Below are 19,737 nucleotides of genomic sequence, written 5' to 3'. Positions count from 1 at the left end.
GTGGCGTCCCGCTCGCGGTACACACAAATTCACTGCAATAATGAACGGTACGTTTCACCCATTGAACATATTGATCGGCCTAATATAGGTTTACCCAGTTTTAATTGCATGCGATTCCATCATGCTACCCTTTTGCTTTGGTCTGAGGATAGAGAGCATCCGTTTGCATCATTGCTGTCCTCGACCTGAAGCATGCCACAATCACTCAGGTTTCAATTTAGGCGAACGAATGCCACTGCATGCTTATGGCACTAATACTTAAGAGAATCCACGAGGTATGTCGACTGTACCTGCAAGTTCCAGATTTTCTCATATGTGCCAACGTTCATCGGGCTATTGTGCTAGACACGGATCGTTCCATACGATAATCAAGTGCACGATCGCGCTCTCCGGGCGTACTTGCATAAACGTCGCACAAGGAGGTCCGGCACCCAGTGGCTCTTGTCCTCAATGCCGCGGTGGTAGATAGCACTTGGTGAAGCCCTTAGCTGTTTGCCTATTTGAACCTTGGCTGACTCGGACTATAGATAGTTTCACTACTCATGAACGTGAACATACTGACATAGCCCTTTTTTAATCCTACCTCAACATACGCACTTTCTACTAATTAACACTCAAATCTCCCTCATCAAAGCATCCCCCCGGTCAATCCTACGCCATGGCACGGTTGTCACTATTCTGCATCATTCCTATTTCTTCCACCGCTATTTTCTCTCCCTTTATTTCTGTGATAGCCTGCCAAGTGGTCCACCAGACGTCTCGCATGATACGAGTCTCAAGCCCCATCATTCAACCTAATGAAACCCTCCCCGCCATAGCTGTAACAGCGCACGAACTTGACCAAGCGCTCTCCCGATAGACGCCACGGCTACATTTCCCTCTACGAATCAAGCATACCCAACAGAACGTTATACCCCCGCTTGGACTCTCATCAGGATATCTGCATACATAATTATTCGCATTGACACTATTACTGTAGCCATGTCCACCTTTGGTCGTTAGCACCAGCATTAAAGTATAGTACCTAGATTATTCTCTTAAATGAAGCAGCACCGAGCCGTTTGACAACTGAACACACATGAGATGTTGATCCAACTATCTCGGGTGATTTACACGACGGATCAAGTACAAACTCCGTATTAACCTCCCTCGAAGGTGAAAAGCAGAGCACACAGCCTAGCTGGAATGGAGCCTAACAACTGTTGTTCTGGTTTCAGTGTGGCGTCGCATCGAGGATGATGAGCCGCTTATGCACATCCTGTGTGATATACCACAGGAAGGAGTTTGAGATTGACAATGGAGGTGCCAATGCTCCCATCTTCTGGTTACCTTTACCAGTGGCGCAGTCCGATAATCGAAGTCAGCGAGGCTCCAAGCGTTTTCTTTGGCGCCATCACCTACTTGGACTTTTCACCGGTATAGAATTCTCGTATACGTTTCACTACGCTGGGCTATAGTCAATAGGACAATAATGATCTACTTTCTTCGACTCATGACAAAGCAGCCCTCATAACCGGGTACCTCAGTTGGGCTGAGCGTGTCTCGCCAACGCCCTGATAGGTTACCGTTCACATTTCCCACCAGGTATCCCCGGTAGAGCCACCGCCCGCGCTCGCCGTCTGTCTAGAAAGAGAGCAGGGTCTTCAATCATAATGCAGGTTACAAAGGGGTATAAGGGCTCACGTATTCCTTCGCCAATGTGATGAATCCATCCAGCGGCCTAACTCTACCAATCAAATTAAACTGACCCCAAGCAGAGTGGCCCTACACATTTCGTCGGTCAAGATGTTACTTTTGTAAGCGGCAATTGCTTACCTCGCCAACGATCATGATATCTGCGATCTCCCTCCAGTGACTGTGGTTGGGGTCCGAGCTTGGAGAATGTGGAGATGATGACGAGCTCTGGTAGCAGAGGGCATCCTCTGTGCGCGGCTGCTGGACTTCGATGCCCCCGGATGTTTCCCGGATGTGAGTACCTACCGGGAAAAAGCCTCTGAGGGGATCACCCGTGGCTAGACAGCGCTTTGAGCGACCGTCTGTGTCAGCCACCATCAAGTGATACTCCCTCAGCCGCCACGTTTGCCTGTGTTGCGCGACCAGACTTTTCTGAAGAGCAGACGGAGGCCCGCCAGACAGAAGCGCCGCATAGGCGGTGAACTCTGTGTACTAGTACGGTTTAGTATCGACGATATGGGTCTCTCGCGCCGCGCACCGTAAATAAACCTTCCCAGATCCCTTCCATACACCCCGGGACGTACGCCCCACAATGCGCGCGAGAGTAGTCAGCTTGACCTAGGCTCGAGCATCGGTACCAGTCCGCTTCCCATTCAAGGCTAGAGTTGACAGACGCGCTCAGCTTCGAAGGCGTATGAGGCGCTCGATGCATGACCTCACGATCTGAAGAGTACTGGATCGCCAAAGTCAGATACGAGAGGATCGCCGGGGACGTCAAGGGGGGTGGCTTCAGATGGTAAGTTTGCGAGAAGTGCTCAATGGGGTTGCCGCCTCTTGACTTCGGTCCAACCTGAGGCAAAAACGTTGCCCAACTTGGTAGACAGATGGGATACTGCGTGATATAAGCCTGTGGACATCGAATTTGGACAAAGGCTTACCCGGTTGGCAGCCAAAGCCGCTAGCTTCAGCACGACCGGTACGATGCGAAAGCTAGCCTTGCTCCTGATGGGCTGTTCTGTAGTTTTATTTAGCGAAACTGGTAAAAGCGTACGCAAAGACTGACCAGGATCAAAGAGAAGCCAAAATAGCCACATGGCCAGCGAGTTCTGCTCGGTATCGGGCAACCATTTGTCCATGCTTACGAGCTGGGAGGCCCGTGACGCTCCACGAGCGTCGAACCAGTAGTCCCACAACCACGTCTCCATCTGAGCATACTCTCGTAAGTGTCGCTCGTTCTTGCCATCATTCTCTAGCATCATCAGGTATGCCATCCACAACAGCTCTGCCCGTACGCCATCGTCTGACAGATCGTCGTCGTCCTCATTCAGGAACGCAGACGTCCGCGCCTTTATCTTCTTGAGATACGCACACCGCTTCTGGAGCTCCGCTTTCAGGACAAGGACGGTCATGGCCTCGGCGCCTAGCCGGCGGGCCGCAGCGCGTAGGTCGAACTTATACTCGAATATGCGCGCATATAACCAGGGATTGTATGAATCGGCTAGTTGCCGATGGAAAGCCCGCGATGTTAGCAGTAGAGGAAGCAAGTCCGATGGAGGTCCAAGGACATACTGGGTCCCTGCGAAGAAGGCGATGTGTTCTATGATCTCTTGGGGTACTGCTTCAATAGAGACCATAGGCATTCTTGGGCACGTAGGAGGTATCGCGTAGCCTCTGGGAAGGTGGTGGGACTGAGGACAGGATGCAGGCGCTGGGAACGAGGGATGGGATGTCGGCAACTCTCCCCGCACCGGCCGTGCCTCTCGGCTATTGCCTAGACGCTCAGTGAGCAAAGGTATAAGTGCCTGGTGACGCATCCGACGGGAATTCTGTCAATGTTCATACTAATAAGGAAACATATAGGAACACCCCTATAACAAACATGTTATTCAAGTATGTAGTGCAGTCTAGTGAATCCGTAAGTGGAAGTATGGTACAACATTTGTGAGCATCGTGAACGATGTCTAGATCTATGTTATATGAGCGAGTAAGAAATAAAAATAAGTTTATGTTACGAGAGAGCAGTATCCTTGCAGAGGCTGAAAGCAGCTTCCCATTGGGCAGGTTGGTCCCCATCTACGAAACGCCATCGGCCAACAAAATTACGGGAGTTGATAACTAAGCTATGGTCAGTACCGGCAGAACGTGGGGATGTTCACTCTCACTATATCCACGAAATAAAGCTCTATCCATTGTTCCCATCGACGGATCACTCTGAATGACGTGCTGTTTAGCCGCAGTCATCGGAGCAGCGAGGGTAAGTATCGAAACTGCACTCACCCGCATGCGAAGCAGCACGATCAGTCCATCAGAGTGCCGGATTCGCCCAATATACTTGAAATCGCCCCACGCATCACCGAACCGCTTCTCGGTCTGTAAGAACCATAATCAGTCAAACAATAACCGGGAATCGGGGTAATAGATACAGACAAATCCGGTTACGAGAACGTCGCAGGCCCCGAAAGAGGCAAGCTCCGTTTCATGTTCTTTTGAGAACGAACTTTTCAAGTGACCTTGCCTGGGAGCGCCATAGAAAGACGAAAACGACATGCCGTCACCTTGAACCTGAACCCCTGACTGCGAATCATACTCAATACGAGTTAAGCATTGTAATAACCAACGGGAAGCTCACCTGGGTTTCCGTCAATTTGCTCGCCACAGGCAGGAATGCGTTAGTAAACGAGTTGCTATTGGGCGAGAAAGGGATCGGAAGGGCCGGACTATAGCAGTAATGTTCGCGAAAGGTGATATAGAGTGGGTGCCTCGAGCAGATTGGATATGAGGATTGGGGAGGGGCGGCAGGCGTCGACAGCATAGACCCGTAACTGAATATACACGGCGACTTAATGGCCACTTGGCATGAGTATAGTACAACATCAGCGTTGTACTCACCAGTGATGTGCCTTGCCATCGTCCTGTCAACGTGCCCATTAGATACGGACCGGCGTATGAGCAAGGCGGAGATTGAAGAGGGCTCCCAATAGACCTTCGCCAATCAGCATCATACAACAAACTCTCGCAGGCGACGTCGAAAACATCGTTATAACGTGTGGACGGGAAGTGTGTCTTGCAGCGCGTGACAAAATGTAACACATCTTCACGCGTCGGACCCTCGAAGCCGAGTTGGGCAGCTGCGGCACGGTTTGCTGGGAGACTCTCAGGAACACCCATTGGACGTACTTCCTGTCGAGCAAAATAAGATAGAATTGCGTAGGGTGCAATTGGCGGCAGCTCGAAGCGTAGGTCTTTGCCAAAGTACTGCACGGTCATGGTTTTTGATCGCTCTGGGGGGTATGGACCATGTGCGGAGGTGGAAATAAGTTTCACAGATCCGCAGTGACTGGCATCGAAGTCTTGCTCGGGAAAAGAGAAACACGGGTACTGTTGGCGGAGTAGGGGGAGTTAAAGTTATGGTTAGTCGAAACCTCATGATCCAAGGGGGACGCACTCGGAAAGCAGCGAAAGTGTACGGTGCCAAAAGGTTCAGGTACTCCTCGCGAAGATCTATCGGCTCTTCAAGGATCGACTCTATTTCCATCAGTAGGGAAGTGGATAAAGAGGGTAATCATACACACTAGAAGATGTCATCAGCCACAGTGACGCAACAGCCAAGGCGTTAACCTCGTTCTCCAAAGGCCACCCATGATTGTCCACTGCTCCCTCCCGAAGGCGGTGGCGGAGAAACATTGAAATGAACGCGGGGAACCTGGCCCAACGTAACTGCTCCAAGTTCCTAGCGTCAGCCTCCAAGATCATGATGTATGCGGTGACGAGGGCGGCAAGCAGGTTCGGGTCATAGATGTCTCCCGCACGAAAGCACTGCAGCGCAACAAAACGCTTCCGCAGTTCCTGCTCCGAGTATTGCATCACAATGTCGTCTCTCAAGCGTCTTCGAAGAGCAGAGCTGTCAAATTTCTCAACGAACATATGGTGATACAGACGAGGACAGTCGCGGGTACTCAAAGCACGATGGATAGTCCGGCAGGTGAGCAAGAGGTTTCGAAGGTCGAGGGGAGGACCAAGCAACTCGGCACCAACGGCGTAGAAGGCGATAAGCTCCCAGAGTTCAGGCGGTGTAGCGAGCCAGGACAACAGCATACCAAGAGACAGATGGTCGCTGACGCACATAATATACGTATCAGCCGCGAGCGTTCGGTGACTTCAGAAGCTTCATTTCCAAGGAAGGTTTAGCTTGGGTGGAAAGGCAACTTCCCACGCAAACCCCGTAGGCAGCTTGAGGGACAGCCAGACGGGTCCGCGCATCGACGTATATGGGTCACGGAGGTCGGGGAAGAAATTTGGGAAAGAAGCAGACGCTGAGCGAAATTTGTAGCTTCGCCCGGTTATCTCCGGGAACATACCGTTGATCGCGCCAGCCTGCCGGAGAGTCCGCATTGAGTGAGGGTTCCTTTTGAGGACTGAAATCCAGATCTGGGCCCGCCTAAGCGCTAGAATTTGAACCCAGCGATCAGTTGATGCGAGCTCACCTTGCCGCACGCCTATCTGTTGTCGACCCCCATGACCCCTCGAAGGAGGCTCGTCTGTCGCACTCCGTCGCTCGACAGGGGCTTGCTGCAAGCGAACATCGGGGTACTTTGTAGTTGGACTTACAGTGACATCAGTGCTGTGGGGTATTAGCTCGATCGCCGCCGCACCATCGAGACAATCTCCCGATCACATACACGGCTACCTCAGAGGAGAGGGGCGTATAATAATAATGCGGGCTGTACGTGTAAAGGACGCCGTGAGAGGGAGCTGCCGTCAGGTTGTATTCATTCTGCCGTCGATAACCAGGAACGCACAGCCTATTCAATCGGAGTTGAAGAGTAGGTGCATTGACGGTCCTTTAACGAACGTGGCCGCTGAGATCGTCTCAACCTATACATACATCCTTTGCCGCGCTCGGACATCAGTCGAATAATGCATCACTGAGTCATGCGACATCTTACCATCATGATCAAGCGGTGAAGGATTCTCAAGCCACCAGGATTTCTGTGGTACCGTTTGGCCCGAATACCGCGATCAACTTGGGCATATGCTCGAGTGGATAGCCCACGCCACGATCCTATTATTTGGGCCCTCCAGCCATCAAGTGGTTTTGCTGTAAAACGTGGGGTCATCATATGTCAGGGGAGTACGCATATGGGAGAGCCGGCGTAATCACCGTTGGAGCTCGAAAGATATTTGGACTGCTGCAACGCCGCTGATGTTATCTTTGTGCCCTCTTGAGAGCCACTGGGTGGGGAGAAACCCACACTCATTTTATGAGCAACCAATGATCTTCGTTGACGAAACACGTCAAGTGAGAATCCTTGAACACGTCGAGGGAACCCACCGACCGGCCTCGTGAGTGTCCGCGATTCACGGTAGCGATGGTGATTCCTCGGTGGCTGATGTAGGCTTAGGTTTACATGGCGCTTCAAGAACTGCGGACGAGAACACAACTATTTAGTCTTCGCCGATATACGCCACGCGGCGTCAGGAGAACGAACACTAACGCCGCATGGAAACGTCCAGGAGACGTTTCTTCCAATGGCTACTTTTTCTTCATCGTGGTCATTACGCATCATCCCAGAGTTGATTTCGGTTCATGTGAGTACTCATCTAATGATAGCTTTTCTTTCAATGCACAAAGCGTTTCCCTTGTTCATTGTAGGTCACGGTGTATGGCCAAGCAAGTGTTCTCCATGGTGCCGCGAGGGTACCGTACTTGGCGAAAGCTTGCTCTGGTGTGCTTATCGGCTGTTGAAACGTTGACGTCAGGACGGCGGCATCTAATCTTCAGCATTCATTGTGGACATCCTAGTATAACGAAGCTCCGACTAACGCGGCGCTATCGAACGAGTTCACCGTCAATCGAGATGCAATGCACATACGACCGGCTTACTCTGACCATATATACCCTTCCCGCTTGTAGTTTGAACGTAGTCGGCTACAAGACTGGTGTGAAAGCGCTAAAGTTGTCTGACATCAGGTGTACATCTCGTTCCTCCATCGGAGTTCATCGTTCCCACACTCGGCGACAACTCAACCACATTTCAAAGGCGGAAACTCTGATATCCTTGAAGAAGAACCTGGGTCCTGCCAGGCATGAACTCCCATTCCCGGCGTCTAACGGAGTCTTCCTATCGACGAAGTGCAGCGGAGACTGCTCTACTATAGCTCTCGGTGAGTCTTGACAGTACAAGTCATGGGTTTATTCGATTCCTGTCATCACCCATTATCGACTTGCATGCAGAGGATGCTACCGCCTTGCGCATGCTCGCCCTTGATATTTCAATGCCAGTGGTGGAGGAGTTGCCTCCGATCATTAGCACGTCACACTTTGATTGATCGGTATTTTCAACACCTGCATTGAATTGTGCAATGGGTTCCTTCCTGGCTCTTCGACCAACTTTCTCCTGGCCAAGTATGGATACATCTGCCATGCAGGTGTGTCGAGACGTTCACAATTTTACACATGACATTGATTTGCATGGATTAAATGGGTTTGCCATTATAATGGTGCTGTCTGCGTAGCCCATGTGCTGCGAAACAAGGAGGAAGTCGGGCGAGCAGTCAATTTCCGAGAGCGCGAGTATAATCGGGACCTGGGTAGCATATATGCGTTGCTAAGCCAGAGCCTTATCTTTGCCTTAGAAATAGATACTGATTGTACGTCGAAAATGGTGGTGCTGGAGGCGACTTTCATGTACGCTGTGGACGGAGGAGGAACCTGCAGATACCGAATTAAGTGTGAACCTGGTTTAATTGATCAAGGTCGTTTCTGGTAGCTCATGACTTGAGCGCTTGAGCACGTTCGCGAAGTTATGTGGAAACCTGTAACCTTCAGTAGAAACGCAATAATGAGACGTGAGTTGTTTGTTGCAGTTGCAGAAAGAACACGCAGCGCTTGACACCAGTGTGGAAACTTGCGGAAGAGATGGACGTGCGATTACTGAGCCCGAGGACGTGAGGGCCGGCTCTCGCGACGCGCCGAAATTTTAGGCTCGAGTCAAGCTCTCATTTCATCTATCGATCATCCACATCTCTTCCATCCTCTTTCACTATCTCACTCAAAAATGTCTCTCAACGTTGACGCTCTCGAGAAGCACCTCACCACTCGTTCCTACATCGAAGGGTGAGTATCAAATCTCCTTACCCTTACTTTTATCCCGATCTTGCGTGATGAACACAACGCTATGGTCCGTGTTTCCAAGAAGCGACTAGACACCGCTGCTTCAGTATGCCGATAACTTATTACCTAGCTATCTGATCTTTTTCTTTTCTTTCTACGATTGCGATCTTTTGAGTCATCGAACTAACCCCACGCCCCTCCAGATACGAGCCCTCGCAGGCCGATGTTCACGCCTACAAGCTCCTGACAGCCCCTGACGCCAAGAAGCACCCTCACGCTTCGAGATGGTACAACCACATCAAGTCCTACGCCGCTGAGCACGACTCTCTGCCAGGATCGAGCAAGGCTGGCGAGGCCTTCGTTGGTGCCGCCCCTGATGCCGCGGAAGGTGATGACGATGAGGTTGACCTCTTCGGTTCCGAAGACGAGGAGGATGATGCCGAAGCTGAGCGCGTCAAGGCCGAGCGTGTTGCTGCTTATAACGCTAAGAAGGCGAACAAGCCCAAGGCCGCTGCCAAGGTTGGTTTCGGAAAAACTGGCGAGGCTTGCACATAAACTCATCTTATGATCAGTCTGTTGTTACCCTTGAGGTCAAGCCATGGGACGACGAGACCGACATGAAGGCGCTTGAGGATTCCGTTCGCTCCATTCAGCAGGAGGGTTTGGTCTGGGGTGCTAGCACACTTGTTGCTGTTGGCTTCGGTATCAAGAAGCTGCAGATCACCCTTGTCGTTGGTAAGTTGGTGTCACGCGCCCGGGTTCTCGGTTACTCATCGCTCCGCAGAGGACGAGCTTGTGTCCACGGATGAGCTTCAGGACAAGATCGCCGAGTTCGAAGACTATGTCCAGAGCACTGATATCGCCGCCATGCAGAGTAAGCTCCCCTATTTCTTGGTGTTCGACGTTGTATTGATCATCTTTGCAGAGCTTTAGATCCTTTCTCCTGTGTTAGTAGTCCACATTCGTTGTAGTTAAGGTTGTACTTGGATGTAACTGGGATATGTACGACTATCCAACAGTGTATTCTGATTCCGGCAGGGTTCACGTTCCGAGTGAGTCTTGACCGTGGTTCATGAAAGCAAATATGACTTGTGTCCATTAAGCGATGCCAGCGACTTCCCGCGAACCGCTAGTCCTAGTCATGAACGAAGAGGCTGTCCTATACTGACGTACATCCGGACCGTCGGGAAAGGTTTCCAGTGATGTCAAGATCATCAAGTTGCCGGACCATGGCATGAGGCCTGAGGTCTTTCTGAGGTGCGTCGGGGAGGTCCAAAGCCTTACTTTGTATGGATCAACGGACATTGCGACAAAGTTAGCTTCGAACGGCGGCCTGATGGGGATATTCTAGCCAGGCTTATATTGAGATTCGTGGCTGCCTCGTGCGTCTTTTTAACCTTTGGACTTATGCATGATTCCCTAACCAATATGGGTCCCAGACTCGTTGTTCCTGCTCGTTTTCATCTTTCATATCCGTTCATGGCGGACTGACGTACCGCAGACCTTTGGAGTTGTCTCGTGAAAGGTTCGCACTATTGCTGCAGCAATGTCACTGCCTCCAAGCTAACAGTGCGCAGTTATCTGCCTCACGACACGTCGCGGTCTCGACCCAGGCGCCGCATCGCGCCTTCCATGGGAACTGAGGAACAAGCGGGCACTCGAGGACGCCGTTTCAGCCGAGGCGGAAAACTTGATTCCACTGGCAGCGCCTAACTGTGGGATGAATGAATGGATTCGGCTCGATCGAGAAAAGAACGGACCCTGTTCATCACCGTCGGAAGAACAGCTTTTGACGACCCCCGTTGCGACTGTCGTTGCAGCGATGAACTGAACGATCCGATTCGCGGTAACTTTTGTTGGTGGCCAACCGGATGTGGACCTGCAGATAGACTTTCAAGGTCACTGCCAAACGTCCTGTTCAGGCACTAAGACGCCCTTAGGGGCAGTCCAAGCTTGCCTCACCCTTCGGAATACGATCTCGGCACGTAAGCCATGCGCGATCTCGGAGACGAGGCAACTTCATCTGCATCTGAGACATTATGACGACCTAACCATTCTCAAGGCATACACCCAATTCAGTCGACGGTGGTCTCTCTCCTCGCCGTATCAACATACCACCCCCCGAACGCCGAGCCCTACGCGCTACTATATATGCTGGTCCCTCTCTACTGAGTACAGCTTAAAATCAACCCGGTCTTAAACATGCCTTCTCACCTAGAGCTCCTCCCTATCGACATACTCTCGTACATTGTCTTCCTTTGCGTCGAAGCTACTCCCTTTGAACCTCTAAAGACAATTTTACAACTTCTACTGACAAGCCGAACCATCAATGAGGCACTCTCGTCTTGTCCCCATCTTTATGCTTGCATATTCAGAGAGCGCTTTGATTGTGCGGCAGTCTTGCGCAGGAGTACGGGCCATCTTGTTCCAGCGTCGTGGCTTGCCTTGGAGCTTCGCCGGCGATCTATCGCTCTTCTTAGGGCTCGACTGGCTCGGGACGCCACTGAACAGGAGCTCTGCGACGATTTAACGACGCTGTATCTGATGTGCCTCGAGAATGATGGTCTCAACCAAATACACATACAGGGCGCGTCCGTGCCAAGTTTTGTGCACAGACTAGTCGTCCAACGTCTGCGACAAAATGTTGGTGATTTTAGTTGGCCCTTGGAGACACCTGCCGTTGCTCTGGCAGCTGCGATCATGGCCTTAACGTGGACTCGAGGTGTGCCCGTCCTCGGATCTTGTGCCATTGGTTAGAAACTGATGTTTTGTAGATGACATCAACAAGCTTACCTGCGAAGAGAGAGAGGAGCTGCTCACTCTGCTGCGCCCATTTACTATGCCAATGCATGAGGTGAGTACCGTTTAGTATGTCCAATGAGTGGGCGCCCTGACGCGTTCATATTTTAGAAGTCTCTCTCATACGCCTGTATCAAAGGTTCCGGCGGCACCCAATTGTCTGCGCGGAAAGACTTAATACAAGGAGACACCGACAGCGGTGCTTCAATTCGACACGAGATCGTTAGCCGCTGCCGGGGATTCTCACTTTCGCATCCAAATCTTCGATCCTCGGCCATCTTCCTCACGTTTGTCCTCAAGGAGACATTGTCCATACGGGCGCCGCATCACCTGCTTCCCACTCGTGCAGCAGCGGAGGCGGTCCAGCGCAGCGGTCCCACTATGGAAGATTACACTGCATTCGCACGAATGAAGACGCCGCTTGTCGCCGATGCGATCAACATCGACATAGCGGACGATATTCCTAGAAAGAATGGCGCCCATAGAGTGAAGGACAAGCGGGCATCACGAAGTCTGCGCCACGACGCCGACTTCTTTTCCATTGCCCGGAACTGTAACTGCTGCAGCGAACTGCACTCCAGTCTACCTAGTTCTCCTGCCTACGTCCCTGGCACACTTTCGGGTCTCTGGGAAGGCAGTATGATGGTGAGTTTACTAAATTGAACCTTAAGACTACCATTGCTCAGCATGCTTCGTTTGATCTTCCACGCCAAGGTTTCCCCACTGTCGTCATCCTCGAGTGCACCACGAGAACGTACCTTCGCTAGTGTTCCCGACTTCCTGTCCCGGCAACCCTGGCAGTGCAGGTTTCGAGAATTCTTACCTCTTCCTCTAAAGGCAATGAACGAGGCAGGCGATCCTCAGGCAACCTATTGGGGTGGTGGTGTTCAGGAACTAGAAGTTGATCGAGTAAGCAAACAGTATCATGCTTATCGGGCAACTGATGGAAGCCGACGGGATCGTCAGAACTTGCTGACAGATCTGGAGAGCCCAGTGAAGAGTCATTACGTGCCAGATGTGAGGGACGTGACGAAGAAGCTTCATGAAGGGGGCATGCGAGATGCTCGTGTAAAAGAGGCGCACGAGATTGTGATATTGGGAGAGGTACGTCTTCGCGCTATATTTGCCTCAGAACGCATGTCCGATCAGATGGCTACCTCATTCTGACTGCTGTGATTACCTGCTTGCTTGCCAGACCCCACCTGAGTTTGACGCTGCCTGGGGTGGTTTCTACTACCGGGGTACAGCCCGCACAGCAGACGGGCTTATCACTCTCAAACGGCAACCTGTGAGTAGTACCTTGTTTTGTGCCGCGGAGTTTGCTCATGGACTCGTGACCGTCTGCAGAAAGATAGTGGCGATGAACGTTCGGGTACATGGACATTTTCGGGCCGCATTATGAGCGGGCAAACGTTTGTCGGTACCTGGCATTCAGGTTGTGACACCGACGAGCCGTGCAAGGTTGAGGGGATTTTCAGCCTATCCAAGCCGGGGAAGTAGCTATCCCGCTTGGGAGATATAATCCGGGAGCGGGCGGAATGAACTTATAGATTAAATCACGCATTAATTTATCGTACTCACCGTATCTTTACAGCGGTTTGCAAAAAGATGCGGAAAAGCCTCTGACATGCAATGGCCCCGCCGAGACAGCCGAGTGAGGACCCCAAGCAAGACCTGCCAAACTCGGCCACGCGAGCACAGCAACTCAGACAGAACCTCCGCATCGTCCGCCCACCTGGTGTCAGTGGTCCTGAACCGGCCCCAGTTCGCACTGCCATCTCTCCACCCAGCCTTCCGCATTCATATGCAAACCGCTGTAATATAGTCTTTGACCTCCGATAGATCCGCGATTGTACCTTGAGGAGCCGCCGAGCACTTTGCTAGTGAATGAAGCTCCAACTGGACCATGAGCTCCAGAAGTGGATTGGAGGCACGCGGCTGCTCCCACAGCCGACGTCATCTACCTCGAGGACAGATCATTAGTGCTGAAGTTCGGTTAGATCAATTGATTAAAACCCTCAAGCCTATCAATACGCTACCTCAAGTGTCGTCGTGACTCGTGAGTAAGCCCTAGTTGAAACACCTTCATGAACCGGCCGGAATGAACACTGAGCTGGTATGGAATCAGGACACGCAATCAAGGCGTGGTATTAGCCATACTCCTGTTGTATGATATCGCTATATTCATGAGACCTCCTGACGGTAAGTCGACGAAAGGTGTTATTTGCATGCTAGTCCAGTATCTGTCATCAAAGTTGAGGTGAAGAGGCCTGGAATATTGTGCTATTTCATCACATCGCAAAATGCCCAACTGCAGCAAACAGGCAGGCGCCTGCCTTCAATCCAATGTCGCATGATCATTGTTCAAGTTAATATTCCGAGGAGTTGGGCAGGCTCAGGGGCAGGCGTTTTATGTAACAACAGACAACAGAACATACGGAGATGCCTCCCATCCTAGCATGCCTCCTTGCTACATATGACCCCGGATTCGTCGGGGCTCTTTGATAAGCTGAAGCGAGATCATGCGGTTGATAATGCAAATTACGACACCGTTCACTAGGCGATTGACGCTGAACCCTGAAGGTCCCACTCGGTGACATATGCCGAGTATCATACCCGCCAATGACACGTCACCTTGAGGTCCAAACCAGGGAGAAACGCTGGTCAGTAATGTTGTGTGTTAAGATCCCAATATCTTGCAGATATCATTGACGCCGAAGCTCGCCAACGAAGGCGCTGGGTGGCCGAGAAGAATATGGCAAATACGACATGGCTTCTTCAGCCTCACCGTTGCCAAAGTGGTAAGTTTGATGTTACTGAAACGCCGAATAGAGCCCCACAAAGTCGGCGTTCATCTAAGATGCCAATTGAAGGGGCGTGCTCTCCGGAGGCAACGTGAGAGTCGGCACTCGACAGAAATTATATCCTGTACCTGTGAACTGTGGCTGACATGAGGAAGATGGAATTCAATAACACATCCGCGTTAAGGGACGAAAGAAGATAAATTCAGACATATATGGCTAGAACATGGGCTGACTGGGGTGTTATACCGCCTCGACCAAGGTCGCAAGGGCAGACTAGAGGCTTCTGGGGAGAAGGGAAGAAAGCATCACTCGAAAACGCCGACGGAGTTGATATTGCTTACTAGACCATACTGGCTGTTACTGGCAGCTCCGTGTGGAATTTTCTTGAAACGATACTGGTTCTGCTCATCGTGTTATTCGACACACGTTTATCTCATCTATGAAGCTTATGAAGAACTCGTTTGCGTAGCAGTTTGAGGCGAGTTCGTCACTAACTTGAAGCGAATTGAGCGTCAACTGTAGGATCAATGATACTGACGATAGACTCACCACTACAGTATTGCCTCCGAAGGCGGTCTGCGAGCGAGCTCTTTAATCTCCCTCGGGATTAGGTTCTGATTCCTACGTTTGATCGTCCAAGAATAAGATCAGGAAGAAAGAACACGTATCATGGCAAGAACCGTGGCAGGGGGGTGACGAGAAGCATGTTGACCCCAAGAAAGAATCCCGCTCTGGCAAGTCCACCAAGAAAATCCGATATGCTGACCTTATATAGGTATCTTCTGGCGCGAAATAGCAGCATCGAAGCAAGCCGGCTAACAAGCAACATGTGTGCTTCCCTCGAACTCGACGTCTAAGATTCAGGCTAAGGAGTTGGCATTGGATGGTGAGTAATCACGAAGCAATGACAAGCCCATACGTACCACACGCTTACCTGACTCAAGCCGCACGTACACAGCGGCAAACCCTGGCAAACCCGAAGGCCTGACCACTGCCCCTCGGAAGCCCATGTCCCGGTAGCTATAGATAGAGAAGCCACCGCCGGAGCTCGTCGGATTGGAACAGCGATATTAAGTTTTGATTAATCGCCATGCGGCCCGGAAGACGGTTGTTAGAGGTTAATCTGACTGAGAAGGCACGGTACATGAATGCACTACGCCAGAATGATGTCCGTTCAATGTTCGCTCACGGATCGCCATCTTACTGGGTTAGATAGGTCAACCTGAGTCTAAATTTGCACATCAGCGCTCCGCAACCACTCCTGCGAGATTAATTGGGTGCGACCACGTTTTCTGAGTAAACATTTTTTCCTTGGCACGTTCAGGAATAAAGTAAATGTTGCTGGCTGGAATAGCTCATTGCAGACCAGATCAAGGTCTTATTAACAAACGGAGCCTGCGCAACCCAAGGTTAGAAGCAAATTAGTAAGATTTGACATGGAAGAGAAGTAAAACCTGACGCGCAGAGGCACGAGAACGTGCTTAGACACACCCACTGCACCTAATATTACCAGGAAGCCGGTCAAAAGCGGCGAGTAGGTGACGCGATTGGAAGGTAAAAGTAGATGCGGAGATGATTCCTAACGGGTCACTTTGGACAGGGTGGTCAATGTGGTGTGCGCGCTCGCTTTCTCCGGAGGACAGAGCATTCAAACCTGAGAGCTGTCAGCTAGAATCTGCCAAAGAAGGGTCTGTCGCCCGCCAAAGAAGGGGTCGAGAGTATTATCTCAATACATGCCGAAGGCCAGGCTGCGTTAGGTAGGTTCTGTCAACGGGCCAACCCATAGGAGAAGTTCACTCGTTTGTCGGTTTTCAGACGGCGACCAGGCCAATATTCGTTTCTTCACGTTCGGTAGCATGCGTCCAGATCAGAATGCACTGCACCGATGTCAAGAACCTGACTGTCATACGCACGGCGACGATGACCAAGCCTGCCAATTTAAAACATAACATTTGGCACTCCTGAGCGAGGCGAAGAGACCGCCTCGGCATTTCCCGGTGAGAAAATGGCTCAGACTTTAAGCAGCCGAAGAGGCGATGTCAGAGGCATCTAGAAAACGCAGCTGAGCTCGAGCGAAGGGCAGAGCCTCGTTTGCCATGCGGCGAGCCGTGAACGGACCCTTGATAACTGACCAGCGGCAACACTAACGCCCACGGCCGTCGGCGGATTTCACAAGAGGGTTGATTGAGCGGCGCAAGTATACCTTGGTTGAGCGGCGCAAGTATACCCTGACACGGAACCGAACGAAGGCAAAGAAAGTGAGCGTGGCATTATCATCCAGGAGGACGTTGTAGAAGCGGCAGCGCTTTTCGTCCTTGTTCCGTCTCCAAGCAGGCCCACTAAACAATTGGAAGTGCTGATCCCCGTTCATGTAGGCAGGTAGGGCGGTTCCCGTGAGACCGTCGGCGGAAATGAGAGACCGCCAGATAGAAAAGACAGAAGAGCGCGAGCGGATGTCAAGACAAAAACATTGAGTACGTGGACATGAATTTCGCCTTATTTGGGAGTCTCAAGCACAAGGAGGGCGCTTGAATCATATTCGTACGAGGCTCCGAGATACGATTTTTGGTGAACAAGATCCAAGGCGGAGATTGGCTGCCCGGGAGCTGCGGGACCTCAGAAATGTCTCTCACCTTCATAGCATGTCAGAGGGTCTGGCATTGCCAATTCGATTTGGACCATCTTCATCTCCCGTTGGTGAGTTGCGAGCGCACCCACTGGTGATCGTATCTTCATCATTCAGTACTCTTCATAAAGTGGACACTGTAGGAAGTCGGACATCGATGACAATGGCGCAAGACCAAGTGAATCAAGCAAGAAAGACCCAGAAGGGAGGATGGGAAGGTGCATATATCCAATGGCCGTCAAGAGCGGAACGATAGCGAAGTTGGTGGCGGCAAGCAAAGCCCATGAGGTTCCCAAAGCCTGCTTAAGACTGAAGAACCAGCCAGTACCAAGGTCTCTGCGCCCATTGGAACGGTGGCGAACATCACGTTGAGACCACCTTGAAGAGTCGGCATTCCTTCAGAACGCCGACATGAGAGGCGCAAGGAGGCGCATATACGCACTGCTCTGATAGAACGTAACCCAAAGTCGAGCCGTGAGGTGCGTAGTATGGCCGCGACGTGCGTTTGCAGACGCGTCTGCTCCAAAAAAACATACGCAGAGCGACCCACACAAAGAAGGCCGGTCGCCGGATGATTGGCGCGCCGTTGGGGCTGCATTGAATGAGATACGGACACCAGTGTTCAGGTCGGTACGTTGTGGAGTGCATCATGTCCAATACCGCGCATCGGGCAGACGGAAGGGGCTGGACTTAGCCAGCGACTGGGTAAGGTGAGTCTCCGTATGATGGGAGCCTGATGTCAGTCCCCATAGTATGCCAGTCTGTGATGATATCGTGGCCATCAAACTGCGGCGGTAGAACCCAACGAGACCAAACTAGAGGAACCCTTGCTTCTACAATATAGGGCAGCGTGCCAGCGAACCCAAGAGGTTGATTGTGATGGTTGAAAAAAGAGGGACACTACAACCTGCTTGCTTTCGCAGATCTTGTTGATATAGGCCAGACCTACGACGGTCCAACCCCAACCTATGCACACTTGTTTCAGTTGAACGCGTCAACGCCACTCACAGCTTACTGCTTGCTTGCACAGATCCTGTTGGACAGAGAATGCTTGCGTCTGGCTCCTCGCGGCAGTTGAGTGCATCAACACCAAGTTTTTGTCCACTTGTAACACTGATCGAGCCATCATCATGCATCATGCAAGAGGTGAACACGCCCTGGAGAAGGGCTTTCATACGCCTACAACCACAAACGTCAGTAAATATGCAATCGCATAAATATTGACACAATCCCGGGTATTATGAGTAAGTATGTGGGTGCGTCGTGCGCGCCAGTATGATATGTAATAAAACAAACATACTCTACGCTATGCGACAAGCACGGTCCACAAGGGTAACAGAAAATCTATAAGAAACACCACATCATCACTGCTCTCGTGAATCATACCAAACGACCAAAGAACGGACAACCGCACAGGGAGGCGGTAACAGTGAGTAAGCAAGCAGTAAAAGGACCAAGGCGAGTCAACATGTTTTGAGCAAACCGCGAAAGAAACCCAAACAACAAACGATTTATCTAACGAGCACCTATGCCACCATCAGCTGCAGCTCGTTTAGAGAGCGAGCGCGAGCGCGGATGCGCCGAGGATGGCAGCCACGGCGGCGCCGACGTTCTGGGTGGCACTGCGGCCGGCGTGGTTGGAGCCACCGCCAATGCCAGACGAGATGCCACCAGCGGCCTGGACGGCGCCGCCGAGGAAGCTCTGGCCGCAAGTGCTCTGCACGGCATTGTAGAGGTCGGTCTGGCCGCTCATGAGGGGCGAGTTGGCGAGGCCTGGCGCGTACGGGCGGTTGCTCTCGAACGAGATGTACGGGGTGAGGATGTTGCGCGTGCAGGTCGTGCAGAGATCCGAGCTGGACATGATGGGCTCCAGGAAGAGGTACACGAGGTTCGAGCTGGCGAACGTAGTCGTGTTGGGGATCAGCGCGGACACGGGGTTGTCACGGCGGCTCAGGGGGGCGTTCACGTAGAGGTAGTTCTGGAGGTCAGACTTGCCGCTGCCGATGGCGATATCGACGTTGACGGACGAGGACGAGGGCATCTGGGTGGCGCAGTAGCTACCGCTGTCAGACTTGGCGCAGACGGCCTGACGAAGAGGGGTGAGGACGTAGAGGACGTCGTAGGTGCGGAGGACATCGGTGTTGGAAGCGGAGGTGAGCTCGGACTCGCAGGCGGCATAGAAGTCACTGAGCTGACTGCCAATCAGGCTGTCGGGGCAGGAGGAGAAGGCATCGCCAGCGCAAAGCGCGGTAAGAGCCGACCCAACAGCCGAAGACGAGGTCGCGGTAGTGTTGCCAGGGGCAAAGGCAGACGTCGCAGAAATGATGGGCGCGGTGCAAGCACTGAAGCTCGAGTTGGAGTTAAGGTTGGAAAGGTAGTTGGAACATCCTTGACTGATGCCAGAGGGGATCAGAGGGTTCGAAGTCGAGGTGGGGGTAGCCGCGGACGAGGACTGGGGTAACAGAGAAAGATGAGAACCACCAATTACGAGAGCGCTTGCCGAAGCGATGAGATAAAATGAGACATACCGAGGACTGGGCCGCAACGAGGGCAACAAAGGCAGTGAGCGCTGCAATGGACTTCATGGTGCTGAAGAAAGGCGCGAAGGAACGTGTATGTTTGTATGCGTGGACGACGGCGACAACGATGAACAGTGAGATTGATGGGGAGAGGGGAAGTAAGGCCTCGCTTTTCACTGGTGTTGTTTCTCCTCGGGGCGT

The 19,737-nt window shown here is 51.9% G+C and overlaps 7 protein-coding genes across 7 annotated transcripts; 3 read left to right on the top strand and 4 right to left on the bottom strand.

Annotated features, from left to right (window-relative positions):
* Positions 1-1,403: 1,403 nt before the first annotated feature.
* On the bottom strand, positions 1,404-3,382 carry CONPUDRAFT_139394 (uncharacterized protein). Its single transcript, XM_007774845.1, has 6 exons — positions 2,738-3,382; positions 2,613-2,689; positions 2,213-2,566; positions 1,816-2,166; positions 1,684-1,764; positions 1,404-1,623 (listed from the first exon to the last, which is right to left on the bottom strand). Exons 1-6 carry the CDS (start codon positions 3,312-3,314, stop codon positions 1,477-1,479), a joined length of 1,587 nt encoding a protein of 528 aa, XP_007773035.1. The 5' UTR covers positions 3,315-3,382; the 3' UTR covers positions 1,404-1,476.
* A 253-nt stretch (positions 3,383-3,635) lies between these two features.
* CONPUDRAFT_84613 (uncharacterized protein) lies at positions 3,636-4,465 on the bottom strand. The gene is made up of 5 exons (XM_007774844.1): positions 4,304-4,465; positions 4,102-4,248; positions 3,952-4,044; positions 3,837-3,885; positions 3,636-3,789 (listed from the first exon to the last, which is right to left on the bottom strand). The coding sequence occupies exons 2-5, from the start codon at positions 4,219-4,221 to the stop codon at positions 3,683-3,685; spliced, it is 369 nt and encodes a 122-aa protein (XP_007773034.1). The 5' UTR covers positions 4,222-4,248; positions 4,304-4,465; the 3' UTR covers positions 3,636-3,682.
* Positions 4,466-7,623: 3,158 nt separating this feature from the next.
* On the bottom strand, positions 7,624-8,099 carry CONPUDRAFT_139393 (uncharacterized protein; the record flags this gene model as incomplete). Its single annotated transcript, XM_007774843.1, has 2 exons — positions 7,624-7,835; positions 7,900-8,099. 2 exons carry the CDS (start codon positions 8,097-8,099, stop codon positions 7,673-7,675), a joined length of 363 nt encoding a protein of 120 aa, XP_007773033.1. The 3' UTR covers positions 7,624-7,672.
* A 597-nt stretch (positions 8,100-8,696) lies between these two features.
* Positions 8,697-9,855, top strand: CONPUDRAFT_84612 (uncharacterized protein). Its single transcript, XM_007774842.1, has 5 exons — positions 8,697-8,791; positions 8,992-9,307; positions 9,361-9,523; positions 9,573-9,662; positions 9,714-9,855. The coding sequence occupies exons 1-5, from the start codon at positions 8,733-8,735 to the stop codon at positions 9,719-9,721; spliced, it is 636 nt and encodes a 211-aa protein (XP_007773032.1). The 5' UTR covers positions 8,697-8,732; the 3' UTR covers positions 9,722-9,855.
* A 385-nt stretch (positions 9,856-10,240) lies between these two features.
* CONPUDRAFT_146468 (uncharacterized protein) lies at positions 10,241-13,161 on the top strand. Its single transcript, XM_007774841.1, has 8 exons — positions 10,241-10,313; positions 10,366-11,510; positions 11,563-11,642; positions 11,699-12,232; positions 12,302-12,496; positions 12,554-12,691; positions 12,783-12,875; positions 12,935-13,161. The coding sequence occupies exons 2-8, from the start codon at positions 10,991-10,993 to the stop codon at positions 13,085-13,087; spliced, it is 1,713 nt and encodes a 570-aa protein (XP_007773031.1). The 5' UTR covers positions 10,241-10,313; positions 10,366-10,990; the 3' UTR covers positions 13,088-13,161.
* Positions 13,162-17,033: 3,872 nt separating this feature from the next.
* CONPUDRAFT_76271 (uncharacterized protein) lies at positions 17,034-18,095 on the top strand (the record flags this gene model as incomplete). The annotated part of the gene is made up of 6 exons (XM_007774730.1): positions 17,034-17,088; positions 17,161-17,235; positions 17,420-17,496; positions 17,558-17,647; positions 17,692-17,727; positions 18,048-18,095. 6 exons carry the CDS (start codon positions 17,034-17,036, stop codon positions 18,093-18,095), a joined length of 381 nt encoding a protein of 126 aa, XP_007772920.1.
* A 4-nt stretch (positions 18,096-18,099) lies between these two features.
* CONPUDRAFT_139391 (uncharacterized protein) lies at positions 18,100-19,735 on the bottom strand. The gene is made up of 2 exons (XM_007774840.1): positions 19,546-19,735; positions 18,100-19,469 (listed from the first exon to the last, which is right to left on the bottom strand). The coding sequence occupies exons 1-2, from the start codon at positions 19,600-19,602 to the stop codon at positions 18,570-18,572; spliced, it is 957 nt and encodes a 318-aa protein (XP_007773030.1). The 5' UTR covers positions 19,603-19,735; the 3' UTR covers positions 18,100-18,569.
* Between the last annotated feature and the right edge of the window lie 2 nt (positions 19,736-19,737).

This window comes from Coniophora puteana, assembly GCF_000271625.1.
Source record: "Coniophora puteana RWD-64-598 SS2 unplaced genomic scaffold CONPUscaffold_13, whole genome shotgun sequence".
Lineage (NCBI taxonomy): Eukaryota > Fungi > Basidiomycota > Agaricomycetes > Boletales > Coniophoraceae > Coniophora > Coniophora puteana.
Note: the sequence above shows the minus strand (reverse complement) of the source record. Positions and strands in the feature narration are given on the sequence as shown.

What these genes read in the sequence shown, in the direction of transcription:
- CONPUDRAFT_139391 (XM_007774840.1), bottom strand. Translation starts at nt 19,602, where the DNA reads ATGAAGTCCATTGCAGCGCTCACTGCCTTTGTTGCCCTCGTTGCGGCC. An exon ending in TCGTTGCGGCCCAGTCCTCG is followed by an intron (nt 19,470 to 19,545) that starts GTATGTCTCATT and finishes CTGTTACCCCAG; the next exon opens with TCCTCGTCCGCGGCTACCCC.
- CONPUDRAFT_139394 (XM_007774845.1), bottom strand. Translation starts at nt 3,314, where the DNA reads ATGCCTATGGTCTCTATTGAAGCAGTACCCCAAGAGATCATAGAACAC. An exon ending in TCTGGGAAGGTTTATTTACG is followed by an intron (nt 2,167 to 2,212) that starts GTGCGCGGCGCG and finishes AAACCGTACTAG; the next exon opens with TACACAGAGTTCACCGCCTA. An exon ending in ATATCATGATCGTTGGCGAG is followed by an intron (nt 1,765 to 1,815) that starts GTAAGCAATTGC and finishes CGAAATGTGTAG; the next exon opens with GGCCACTCTGCTTGGGGTCA.
- CONPUDRAFT_84613 (XM_007774844.1), bottom strand. Translation starts at nt 4,221, where the DNA reads ATGTCGTTTTCGTCTTTCTATGGCGCTCCCAGGCAAGGTCACTTGAAA. An exon ending in ACGTTCTCGTAACCGGATTT is followed by an intron (nt 4,045 to 4,101) that starts GTCTGTATCTAT and finishes TGGTTCTTACAG; the next exon opens with ACCGAGAAGCGGTTCGGTGA. An exon ending in AGCTTTATTTCGTGGATATA is followed by an intron (nt 3,790 to 3,836) that starts GTGAGAGTGAAC and finishes ACCATAGCTTAG; the next exon opens with TTATCAACTCCCGTAATTTT.
- CONPUDRAFT_84612 (XM_007774842.1), top strand. Translation starts at nt 8,733, where the DNA reads ATGTCTCTCAACGTTGACGCTCTCGAGAAGCACCTCACCACTCGTTCC. An exon ending in ACTCGTTCCTACATCGAAGG is followed by an intron (nt 8,792 to 8,991) that starts GTGAGTATCAAA and finishes ACGCCCCTCCAG; the next exon opens with ATACGAGCCCTCGCAGGCCG. An exon ending in GCAGATCACCCTTGTCGTTG is followed by an intron (nt 9,524 to 9,572) that starts GTAAGTTGGTGT and finishes ATCGCTCCGCAG; the next exon opens with AGGACGAGCTTGTGTCCACG.
- CONPUDRAFT_146468 (XM_007774841.1), top strand. Translation starts at nt 10,991, where the DNA reads ATGCCTTCTCACCTAGAGCTCCTCCCTATCGACATACTCTCGTACATT. An exon ending in TCTGGGAAGGCAGTATGATG is followed by an intron (nt 12,233 to 12,301) that starts GTGAGTTTACTA and finishes TTCCACGCCAAG; the next exon opens with GTTTCCCCACTGTCGTCATC. An exon ending in TCACTCTCAAACGGCAACCT is followed by an intron (nt 12,876 to 12,934) that starts GTGAGTAGTACC and finishes GACCGTCTGCAG; the next exon opens with AAAGATAGTGGCGATGAACG.